At 43.0% G+C, this 12872-nt stretch overlaps 1 protein-coding gene across 1 annotated transcript in view; it reads right to left on the bottom strand.

Moving 5' to 3' along the window:
- Window positions 1-12872, bottom strand: part of PKHD1 (PKHD1 ciliary IPT domain containing fibrocystin/polyductin) — a gene marked incomplete at both ends in the record, with an annotated part of 452539 nt that overhangs the window by 418207 nt on the left and 21460 nt on the right. Inside the window, 4 exons of the mRNA XM_080700604.1 lie at window positions 1243-1338; window positions 2314-2415; window positions 11467-11537; window positions 12650-12689. Coding sequence (XP_080556730.1) covers window positions 1243-1338; window positions 2314-2415; window positions 11467-11537; window positions 12650-12689 — 309 coding nt within the window. The remainder of the gene's footprint in view (window positions 1-1242; window positions 1339-2313; window positions 2416-11466; window positions 11538-12649; window positions 12690-12872) is intronic.

Below are 12872 nucleotides of genomic sequence, written 5' to 3' on the forward strand. Positions count from 1 at the left end.
ATGAAGCTGTTCTGTGCATCACAGGAACTTAGCAGGATCTACTGAGTAACACCACCACCTTCCCAAGGAATAACACCAAACATTCTTTCCCGACATTGTCAAATATCTCCAGGAAAAAAAAAAAAAAATCCCCAATGGAAAGCCACTTCTTTGCATAGTAATTTGCCCTACTTCCATGGCAGAAATTTCAAAAGCTTTGCATAAAGGACACTACTAACCATCAAAAATAGCCAATTTCAGGAAATTATCCTACCACCCTCCGGATAGCTAAAGCAGGAGGCACTCCACAAGGTAGTGGGGTTTTCTATTTCCGGACGCAGGAAACACACATTCTCCCAATTACTTGTTTCAGTAGTTTTGCTTCCTCAGATGGGAGCTCTCCTTAAGTAAAAACTGTAGATCTGGGAGCCGGCGAGTTCTCAAGCCAAAGCTTTGCAGGCATTTTCACGACTGAATGGCTTTTCCTTAGGAAGATTTCCTCCCCCGGGCCGACTCTCCTTGCAGGTTCTGAGCCTCTGAAGTTGACTGTGACTGCGTCTAGCCTAACCATGAAGCCAGCCCAGGTGCGCAGACGCGTGGCCGATGTCTCTGGGCTGGCTAGCATGCCAACTGCCCTTAAGCCCCAGCCTGAGCCTCCAGTTCTAACGGTTAGCAGAAAAGTGCTTGAAGCCATAAGGTGGAAGCTTTAATAAAGAAGGACAGGCTGCCTTGGCTCCTCCGCCTCTGATCACTGCAGGCATACGCTGGTAGCCATGGCACAATCCAACCCTCCTTTTCAAAGCAGCAGGTAGATGTCCACAGGGGAGAGACACACCACGTGATTGTGCCCCGCTCTTTGGCCTTGCCTGATAACGTTGTCATGAGCAGGAAGGGCACGCTCTGCTGCTCCTATCTTCCTAGATCACGGACGTGCAACTGACCTGTCCTATGCAGGGGGCAGTTTGGAGCCTTCATCCAGCAGCTACAGTGTCTCGATGGCAGGTCTGTTTCTGCATTGTGGTCTCCGCTGAGTTCCGCTGACCCTACATCTGCCTGGAGCTAGGAGTCCAGTATCATAAAGAGCCAAATAGAACTAGGAGCCCTCCTAATAGGAGAGCTTTGGTGACGGAATTGTGGACCCAGGGATCGCCGAACTAACCAGTCAGGCAGCTGCGACAGACCTCAGATGTTTATTTCTCTCCCCAGGTGCTCAAAATCAACCACATAACTGGAGTTCAGAGGACAGCCCGGTGACTTCCTTACCTGCCTGAGGAGCAGTGAGCCTCGCACCTTTTCCTGGAGCCCTGGTGTTACATTCAATCTTCCTGGGAGACGCATGTGTAACGTCACATGGAATGCCTATGGAGAATTTTTTTAATTTCACACATAGGTAGACAGAAGTCAATCAATATGATAGTAGGACCAGACTTGAGTAGACAGGTTCCCACTCTATACCCAAGGGCTGGCTGTGGATAGGACAGCAATAGTGATCGCCTGGGTCGAAGGAGGCCCAGAGAGGCAGAGTATGGGCAGTGGAGCTTGGGGAAACTCCTGGTAATCAAAAAGAAAGTCCTGAAAGGCCAAGCCATGCCTGGGGCTGTGCTGAACAGGGAGGGTGAGTGTCACCTGAACCTGAGGACTCTGGTGCATCCTGGGCATCACCCACTAGAGGACCATCCTACCTGGCGGATTGAAACAGTCTACACAGGTGCCACAAAGGAGTTTGCCAAGGGGCATTCTGGAGGAATGTGCGAAGCAAATGCCCACCCACTCCTGCTAAGGAAAGAAAGTGAGGGGCGAAGTTGTTGTTATTATTGTTGTTATTGTTGTTGTTGTTATTGTTTGCAGTGCTGGAGATGTAACCCAGAGGCATTCTGCCTCCAGGCTACACCCCAGCCCTATTTTTTTTATTCTTGATTTTGAAACAGGATCTCACTGAGTTGCAAAGGGCCTCACTAAGTAGCTGAGGCTGTCTGCAAACTGCAATCCTCCTGTCTCAGCCTCCTGAATGCTGGGACTATGAGTGTGTGCCACCACGCCTGAGTGCAGTTGTTTTTTAATAGAAGTAGAAAAGGCAGCTGTACTTTTTCACCCCAGTAAGGGGATGGCTGAGGGAACGGTCCCTGCATTGTAAGGGGCCTTCAGGACATCCTGTTCTCTAACACATTTGCAGATTTGCAGGACCAAAGCAGCACAGGTAAAAGGCCTTAGAGACAAGATATTTCAGAGAGGGCAAAGATGGCTTCCCTCCTCAGCCCCCAGGACAGAGGCGGCACATAAACTCGTACAGCATGTGCTGTGATGAACTATTCTCCACCATTTTGACATAGTTACCTGCAATGGTAACCTGGGCAGAACTGTCAAAGAAATCTCCTGTAATTGTGATAACTGTTCCTCCTCCATGGCTCCCAGTTTCTGGAAACACAGATAGTATTTCTGCAAGAGTTTTAAAAAAAAAAGTAAGCTTTCAAATAGAGCTCAGGATATGACCCAGATAATAATATAATAATAGAAGTCATCTTAATGGTATTTCTTACTTTAACTTTCTAAGTCCAGCAACAGTTGAAATCTTTTCTAAGTAATTGTCATTTTAAAAATGCACATAATAAGAGAAGGAAAAGAATGATAAATATATATTAGACAGGGTAGATTTTTTTTTTTTTTTTTTTTTTTTTGCGGTACTGAGGGTGAAACCCAGAGGCTTTCCTACCTCCCAGACCTATTTATACTTTTTTCATTTGGAAACAGGGTCTAAGATGCTGAGCACCTCACTAAGTAGCTGAAGCTGGCTTCAAACCTATGCAATCCTCCTTTTTTTGGGGGGTGGGGGTCTGGGAATAGAAGCCGGGAGCATTCGACCTCTGAACTACACCCCTGCCCTATTTTTTATTCTTTATTTTGAAACAGGGTCTCACTAAGTTGCAGAGGGCCTCACTAAGTAGCTGAGGGTGTCCATGAACTGCGATCCTCGGATCTCAGCTTCCCGAATGCTGGGATTACAAGCATGTGCCATGCCTGGCTTAGACAAGGTAGATATTTGAAAGGAAGGTGCCATGCAGTCACTCGTGGCATAGAAGCCAAAGCCCCTGCAAACCACGACACCTTCTTGGGAAATCTGCCTGCCAGTCCCAAGGACTTCAGTCAGTAGATTACGCCCTGTGGATGAATCCCCTTTGGACACACTGAGCAAGGCTCCAGTTCATTGCAGGTATCCGTACTTTGTTCTATGACAGCTGGCTGCAGGCTCCTCCCCTGAGCACTCGCTGCCTCCTGCTGTCCTGGTTGTTTGACCCTTCTTTACAATATGCCACTTGTCCCCAAGTATTTCGCTCCATCTCACCCTGTCTTCTCCTGTGATCAGCCTTTGATAGTTCAAAGTTTCGTTCCCTCTAGGGGAAAGAGGAGTTGTGTTTTCTGATAAACTGAAGGGAAAGTGAATGAAGGGGCTAACCGTGAAAGACCACCGCCTCAAAAAGGAATCTCATGAGGATGCCGCCCAGTGCTCTTGCCCAGGAGACAAAGAGACTGCAGGCAAGCAGACTGATCCCCCACACTCGAATATCAAAATTTACCACTAGTAATAGCCTCCTTCTTTTAAGTTGCTTTTAAATCGCTTTTTTTATACTGACATTAAAATTTCCTGTATTTGCTTCATGTAAAAAATGAACAGGAGCTGGGCAGGGTGGTCCATGTCTGTAATCCCAGTACTGAGGAAGCTAAGACAGGAAAAATGCAGGTTCAACAAGAACTTTTGAACAAAAAAAAAAAAAAAAAAAAAAGGAGGAGACTGGGGGTGTATATTAGAGATAGAATGCCCCTGGGTTCAATTCCCAGTACCAAAAAAAAAAAAAAAAGATTAACATTAAAAAGAAAAAAACAGTCTGCTACACAGAATAACCTTAAACTTATAGTCCTGCCTCAACCTCCCAAATAGCTGGGATTACAGGCATGTAACTCCATACCCATCTATCACTTTATTTTTATATCACTCAAAATTATACAGACAACATACAGAAACAATTTAGGAAATTCTCAGACTTTCAACAAAGTTGTTGATATTTTATCATTTTTTCAGCATTCACAGAATACCTACTATTGAACTATTAATTGACAACTATTGAAAACTAAGAATATAAACATGGATATAAAATAGTTTCTATGCCGGGCATGGTGGCGCATGCTTGTAGTCCCAGGACTTTGGAAGCTGAGACAAGAGGATCACAGGTTTGTGGCCAGCCTTGGCTACTTAGTGAGGCCCTCGGCAACTTAGTGAGACTGTGTTTCAGAATAAATAAAAAATAGGGCTGGGGTGTAGTTCAGAGATAGAATGCCCCTGGGTTCAATCCCAGAATGACAGACACACAAAAAAATAGTTCCTGTCTTCAAAGAGCTCAGAATGGTATCGTAGCACAGGTACACTAGAGTCTAGTTATAATGCTTTGGGCTGGCAAGATTAGAGTATTTGAAGTGCAGAGAAGTTCAGACTTGGGGCAGGATACAGAGGGTTCGAAGAAAATTTCTAGAGATGACATCTGAATTGAGTCTTTTTTTTTTTTTTTTTTTGCGAGTCTGGGGATGGAACCCAGGGGCATTCAACCTCTGAGATACACCCCCTGCCCTATTTTTTATTCTTTATTTTGAAACCAGGTCTCACTGAGTTGCAGAGAGCCTCACTAAGTAGCTGAGGATGTCCGCGAACCGCGATCCTCCAGTCTCAGCCTCCCAAATGCTGGGATTACAAGTGTGCACCACCACACCCGGCTGAATTGAGTCTTAAAAGATGAATCAGAACTTATCAAAGTGAAGGGGAGGAAAAGGGGATGTTTAAAGCCTAAAGATACAGACAAGGCATCTCACGGTGCCTATAAGTGTGGCTGGAATGTGGAGACAGAGGTGGAGCTAAGGAGCAGACAAGGAGATGGAAGCTTGGCCACCTCTTGGAGGGCCTAGGAGCCCTTGGGGATGGTGTGCTGTACAGAAGCAGCAGCTATGCGCCTGGTGCCGTGGCTGAGTAGAGCATGGATTAGTGGGGGCTGGGGGAAGGGCAGATCGGGACCCCTCAGAAACCACACAGCTGCGCACAGGCGCGGGGCCCAGCATTAGGTGAGAGTTGCGGAGACAAGGTGGATGCATCATATCTAAGGAACATATCAGAAGTGATTGAATGCTGTTAACTATGAAAAAAGTATCCCATTTACCGTGTTGAGTTGGCAATGTACATAAATTAACAGCCATATTGGTCTAAAAACGTTAATTTTTTTTTCCATTTGCACAGGGGTAAAGTACTGTATTAAATATGTAAGGTCTTATCTACTTGGGTTTGAAACTAATAAAGTATTCTCTAAATAATAAAAAAGTGATTGAATTGATATGGAGATGAGCAGGAGAGGGAAATCTTGGGCAAATTTTCCAATTCTTGCTCATCAACTTCTAGCTTTTGGAGCTAGAAGAGGATATTGCCCATTTTATATTATAGATGTTTATAATTGACACACAGAAAGCTTAAGTGACTTAACCAAGATGGACTAGGGTTTGAGTGGCAGACTCAAGGATCTTGGGGGCTGTCCACATCTGCTCTCCCCATAGCCACGTCTATGATAAAAAGCGCTGGCCTGTGTGATCAGAGATCCCGTCAGCCTATCCAGATGCCAGGATTCCACAGCTGTTGCAGAATCACACAAGCTTGGGGCGGGCTGGCAGCATTCTTCCCAGAATATATTGGTGATGTGCATAAGATTTGGGGTTAAGTCTGCACTTTGCAGCACTCGAACCTTTGAAGAGCTACATCCCCAGCCCTGTTTTTTATTCTTGATTTTGAAGTTCGCACTAAGTTGCAGAGGGCCTCACTAAGTAGCTGAGGCTGGCCACAAACCTGCGTTCCTCCTGTCTCAGACTCCCAAGTACTGGGATTACCAGCGTGTGCCACCACGCCTGGCCTGGAAAGTTACTTTGCCTCTCTGTATTTTTATCTGTAAAATGGAGTTAATATTAACTATCTCACAGCTAAATGAAGTAAATACTGAGATTATGTGTAAAGCATTTGAAAAGGGCTTGACATTCTTGTTGCTGCTGTCACTATAATAATCGCCTCAGGTGCTTCTTCAAATTAATTCTCAAAAACATTGGTTATATATAGCCAGGCGTGGTGGCGCATGCTCATAATCCCAGCATTCAGGAGGCTTATACTGGAGGATCGTGGTTCGCGAACAGCCTCAGCTACTTAGTGAGGCCCTTTGCCACTCAGTGAGACCCGGTTTCAAAATAAAGAATAAAAAATAGGGCTGGGGGTTTAGCTCGGAGGTAGAATGCCCCTGAGTTCCATTCCCAGATACACACACACACACAAAAAAAACCCAACTAGTTATGTTGTTTAAAAAAAAAGAAGGCAAGATTAAAATTCAGCAAGCAAACCCGGTGTGGTGGCCCATGCTTGAAATCCCAGTACTTGGGAGGCTGAAATAGGAGGACCACAGGTTCGCCACCAGCCTCAGCTACTTAGTGAGGTCCTCTGCAACTTAGTGAGATCCTGTTTCAAAATAAAAAATAAAATAAGCTGGGGGTGTAGCTCAGAGGTAGAATAACCCTGAGCTCAACACTCAGGACTGCAAAATAAAATAAAATAAAATTCAGCAAGTAGATGGGAAGCCATTAGGGTAGAGGAAAGGGTTCAGGAAGAGGAAGAAGGGGAGGTATTGAGAAATGAAACTGATCAAATTAGGTTATACTATGCACCAATTTTTTTTTGTTTTGTTTTGTTTTCATATTTATTTTTAATTGGTGCACTGTATTCATACATCATAGTGGGATACAAACTTTTGTAGACATACATGCACACATTGCCCAGTCAGCCCCCACCCAATCCCCACCCCGTTCTCTCCCTATCCCCCCCTCCTATGCTTGGCTTAGTAGTTGACATCTAGTATTATAGCAATTTATCCAAAATTAAAAATGATAATCTCTCATAACAGTTTCATTTGTCTGATACCAAGCTTTTGATGACTTAAAGATAACATTTCAATATTTCTTTTTGCTTTCTTTCTTACCAGAGAATCTATTTTTTCTATTTTTTAGGTGAAACTATCATATATTTATATATTTATTTTTCAGAAAAAAAAAATCTATCCTAATATGGAATATGGACTCTAGGTACCTACATCGATCTTGAAAAAGAACAAAGCTAGAAGATATATATTTTCTGATTTCAAACCATATAAAGCTACAATAATTGAAACAGTGTAGTACTATTCTAAAGGCAGATATATAAACCATTGGAGTTAAATAAAAGCCTAGAGCTAAATTCTTCCCTATATTGTCAAGTTATTTTTGACAAGGTTTCCACGAACATTTGGTGGTGGAAATAATAATCTTTTAACTAAATATTGTTGAAACATAATAATTACATGGAAAAGAATAAAATTGGACCCTTACCTAATCCCATATACAAGTATTAACTCAAAATAGATAAAAGACCTAAATATAAATTTTAAGACTATAAACTTTTAGGAGAAAATCTGGGTCATAAAACCTCACAACATTGAAATTGGCAGTGATTTCTTGGTTATGATTTCAATGGCACAGGCAACAGAAGAGTATACAAACTCCCTAAAAAATAAAAAACATATTGTATATCCAAAGACAATGTAACCAGAGTTAAGAGTTACTAATCGAATGGGATAAAATATTTCCAAATGCTATATCTGAAGGTATATTAATATTCCAACTAGAAATCCTAAAAATTAACAACAATAAAGGCAAACAATACCCTTTAGAGATAGGTAACAGACTAACATAAATAATGAATCTCCACAGATAACCAATCTTAGTTGTCTGTTGGATGGAAAATCTTGTTTCTCTAGTTCTGATGTGTGTTACCTATTTCTTCTTTGTAGTTAATCTCTTTGAGTATTTTCTCTAGTGCTGCTTTTGAAGACATAAATTCCTTCAGTTTCTGTTTGTCATGGAAGCTTCTTATTTCTCCATCTAATTTGATAGAGAGTTTTGCTGGGTAGGAAATTTTTGGCTGGAAGTTGTTTTCTTTCAAAATTGGGAATATGTTACTCCAAGCCCTTCTGGCTTTCATAACTTGGTTTGGGAAGTCTGGAGTGATTCTAATTGGTTTGCCTCTGAATGTCACTTGGCCCTTTGCTTTTGTTGCCTTTAAGATTCTCTGCTTGGCTTCCACATTGGTCATTTTGACAATTATGTGGCGTGGGGATCCTCTTCTCCGATCCTGTCTAAAGGGAGTTCTATACGTTTCCTGGACCTGCGTATCGACCTCTTGCTCTATGTCTGGAAAATTTTCTGCTATTACTTCCTTGAAGAGATTGTTGATCCCTTTAGTTTCACTTTCTTTTCCCTCCTCTATTCCAATTATTCTTAGGTTAGCTCTCTTAAGATGGGCCCATATTTCTTCAATATCAGATTCCTGCTGTCGGATATTTTTTCTGAGATTAGAAACTATGCGTTCATTTTTGGAATGATCATCTTCTAAGAGCGAGATTCTGTTCTCCATGTGTTCTAATCGGTTGTTTGTGCTTTGAATTGAGGACTTTACTTCATTAATTGCATCCTTTATCTCTTTTTGGCTCTCTCTGAGTTCTTTTCGAAGCACCTCTATTATTTCTACAGTTATTTTCCTGATTTGATCTTCTAGAAATCTCTGATTTACTGTTTTATCGGGTTCTGATGTTGTGGGGTTGTGAGCATTCATTGCTCCAGTATTATTCCTCTTTCCCATGATTTCGGAAGTTTGTGCCTTCTCTGGGTTCTTCCCTTGGGTCACTATGACTTCACTTAAGGTGCTCTGGATCTCGAGTCAGTAGTATCTCAGACCCCACTACTCCTTTACTGGGTTTTATCACAGAGTCTCCGGCCCAGAGAGTCGATAGAGGCTGCTTTAGACCGTGGGGGGTGCCAGGTTGCACGTTCTCCTATGGTGTGATATCTCTGCCACCGCCCCTCTCCCACTGGGTCAAGTCCCAGTGAGTACAGTACTGGGATTTCTCCGCTGTGGCCCGCAATTTGACTCACTGTTCTTGAGTACGCAGATGTAGCTGTAGTGAGTTCCGTGCTGCTGCCGCCGGTGGCAATATGGCGCCGCTGCTACGCCCTCGGTTGTTGGGCTGGCGTTTTTTTTTTTTTTTTTTTTTCTTGGTTTTGATTTCCACTCTGAATCCCTGCAGCGTGTGCTGAGCTCAGACACTGGGAGCTTTAGATGTCCTCTGCGCCAAGAAATCCCGCCTGGCTGTTCCGCAGCGGCTCCCCTCGGCTTGCTATGGCCGTCCCGTGAATTCGCCAGCAGTATGGCGCTGCTGCCGCGTCTGCCGTGTCCTCGGGCGTGAGGATATCCTCTGTGGCTCTGTTCTCAGTCCGCTTTCTCTATGGAGCCTGGTGATTTTTTTTTGTTTTCTCTGGTGATGTTGTTTTCTGGCTTTGAAAGGCGCTGATTTTGTGGTAATGGATATTTGTTGTTAGCGGGGCTCTTAAGCCCTGCTTTTCTCGGTCGCCATCTTCCTGGAAGTCCCCAATTTTTTTTTTTTTTTTTTTTTTTGGTGGTACTGGGGTTCCTGGAAGCCCTTCTACCTCCGGGCTACACTCCCAAACCTATTTTTGCATTTTTATTTGGAAACAGGGTCTCCTAGGCCAGCGCGTGGGGCTAGCTTCGAACCTGCGCGATCCTCCTGTCTCAGCCTCCCAAGCGCGGGGATTACAAGCGTGCGCCACCACGCCCGGCAGAAGTCCCCAATTTTTAAAACCTAATAAAAATTCAGCTTCTGTAGAATAGGTTTTCTGGAAAGTGAATGGCATTTTCTCTATGACCTATAGAATATCTTGCACTTTGGGTAAAGATTTTGTTTTTGTTGTTGTGGTGGTTGTCTAGTCGCCAACTCCTAGACTCAAAGCATCCTCCTGTGTCAGCCTCTCAAGCGCTGGAACTACAGGCAGGTGCCACCAGCCCTGGCTTGCACAAGTAGATTGTGATTGCTTCTGGGATCTGACTACCCCACAGACAAGTCTCCAGTGGCTTGCGACTGAATCCAAACCTAGAGTCTCGGTACTTTTCTGTAGTGGCCTACTCTCTACTACTTTCATGAAAGTTTCTAATTTTCAGCATTCATTGTTTGTTTAGTATGGGGTTGTACTTATCAGATTGCAACAAGATGGCTTACTATCAATATCAACAAGTCATAAGTTGTTGAATGATGCTCAGAGAGGGAATATTAATGCAATTGGAAGGCTGTGCTTTTAGATCCTTGAGTGCCACCTCTTTTCTGTTATTTTTCAGAACATAGAAGGCATGACACCTTTTTCTTTCATTTAATCTGAACCTATAGACTTTGGGAGCACACACACACACACACACACACACACACACACACACACACATTAGCCATGGGCTACATAGCAATGTTCTGGTCAACAACAGATCACCTTTATAATAGTGATATGATCAGAATGGAGCTGAAATTTTTCTATCATCAGTGATGTTGTTAAGTGTTCTAAGGATATAGCCCAATGTATTAATCATATGTTGGTGGTGATACTGGTATAAGCAAATCTACTGTCCTGTTAGGACAGTAATATAGCAAGTGTGTTCAATACTTAATACTTGATTAGTAATAATTAGCACCATGTTACTGGTTGTTGTCTATTTAACTAAACTTCTCATTGTTTTTTCGCTGCTGCTGAGGATTGAACCCAGAAGCGTTCTACCTCCAAGCTACACCCCCAGCCCTATTTTTTATTCTTTATTTTGAAACATGGTCTGACTAAGCTGCGGAGAGTTTCACTAAGTAACAGGCTGGCCGCGAACCAGGATCCTCCTGTCTCAGCCTCCCAAGTACTGGGATTACAAGCATGCACCACTACGCCCAGCTCATTGTTATTTTATTTATGTATTTATTTATTTACCCAGGGCCATTCTACCCCCGAGCTACACCCACTGCCCTATTTTTTATTCTTTATTTTGAAACAGGATCTCACTGAGTTACAAATGGCTTCACTGAATAGCTGAGGCTGTCCGTGAACCACGATCCTCCGGTCTTAGCCTCCCAAATGCTGAGATTACAAGCGTGTACCGCCACTGTTATTTTAGAATGTACTTCTACTTGAAAAACAAAAGGCTCACTGTCGAGCAGTCTTCCATGTTATGTCAGCAGCAGCCTCACACAGTTTATGTTTATCTCTCCTCCTCCTGCACCAAGATGCCACGGTGCATGGTGCATGGTTGGACTAGACCATTTAGGCTCTGATGTGGCCTCTATGATGGTCCCACCATGACAAAATCAACTAATGATGCATTTCTCAGAACCTTCACGAGTGATGCTTGACCACAGGAACCTCATCTCAACTAAAGGGCCATCTGGGAATCTAAGGACAGCTTCAGATGTTAATGATCAGATCAAAATTGCCAGAAGAAAGAAGAGTTCAACATTTAGGCAGGCATGATGGAAGGGATGGAGAGTACAGGAGGAAAGGAAATCGTACCTGAGTGTGTCTGGTACAGGAAAAGCTCCTGCTTAGCACTGATCAGCCACGCATTCTTGTGTACCATGGACCTTCAAAGAGGACAAAGTTGTCTTTTGTGATAAAACATCAACTGAGCGTGGTGGCACACACTTATCTTAGCATTTGGGAGGCTGAGACAGGAGAATCACGGTTCACGGACAGCCTCAGCTACCTAGTGAGGCCCTCTGCAACTCAGTGAGACCCTGTTTCAAAATAAAGACTAAAAGATAGGGCTGGAGGTGTAGCTCAGAGGAAGAATGCCCTTGGATTCATCCCCAGTACTGGAAAAAAAAAATGATAAGTGTAAAGATGCCCAGCACTGGTGAGGCCGACAGTAGATACTAACTAGGCATTCGTTTTTGTTCTTGAAATGAAGAAGAATCTATAGTTTGGGCTGTGTAGCTAGAGATAATATTTCACTATCATCACAATTAAATTAATATCAGTTAGATAATATACTTTTTTTTCTTTTTTTTTTTTTTTTGCAGTACTGGGGATGAAACCCAGGGACATTCTACCTCTGAGCTACACCCCCTGCCCTAATTTTTTTTTTTTTTTGAAACAGGGTCTCACTGAGTTGCAGAGGGCCTCAATAAGTATTAGTTTAGGCTGTCCACAAACTGCAATCCTCCTATCTCAGCCTCCCAAATGCTGGGATTACAAGCATGTGCCACCACACCCAGCTAGATAATATACTTTTAAGAACAATGCCTAGAAAATCATATATAGTAGCATAACAAAAAGTAAGGTTCAGAAATCCAGAATCTTAATTTACTTCTCCACCTTCTGATAAAATCTGATCCTTTTCCATCTTGAAAACACATTCTTGGACTGGAACAATTCATTTAGTGAAACTATATCCCACAGGAGACACATGCGGCAAATTTATATTTATAGTACTTTGAAATGACTTGAGATTATTCTCAAAATTCTGTACCAACATCACGTTGAAACACAATGTCTACAGATGAGGCATGGGGCACAATTAGGTTCACCCAAGAAAATAAATCAAGAAAGTCAAGGAATTCCCCACTGGTTTCACTATACTATTCAGTGTGTATAGGGGTCAAATTTTCCATTCTAAAAAGTTAAAAAACATAAGCAAGATAAGGGGTATAGATAATAGAAGATGAAGACGAGCTTGCTACTCCCAGTTACTTACTTTCCTTTGTTGAATACTGAGAAGCTAACATTCTGCGAGCCTGAAATACAAAGAACCAGATATTAAGGAAGGAATCTCCACGAATCTGCACTAAGCCGTCGCTGCCCTAAACCCTGACACTCTAATGCCATCCAGTTACAACCCAAAGCTGTAATTTCTTTAATGGTGCCCACAATAAACACCTCACAGGCCGAGCGTGGTGGCGCACGCTTGTAATCCCGGC

Source organism: Muscardinus avellanarius (assembly GCF_963383645.1).
Source record: "Muscardinus avellanarius genome assembly, chromosome: 8".
Taxonomy (NCBI): domain Eukaryota; kingdom Metazoa; phylum Chordata; class Mammalia; order Rodentia; family Gliridae; genus Muscardinus; species Muscardinus avellanarius.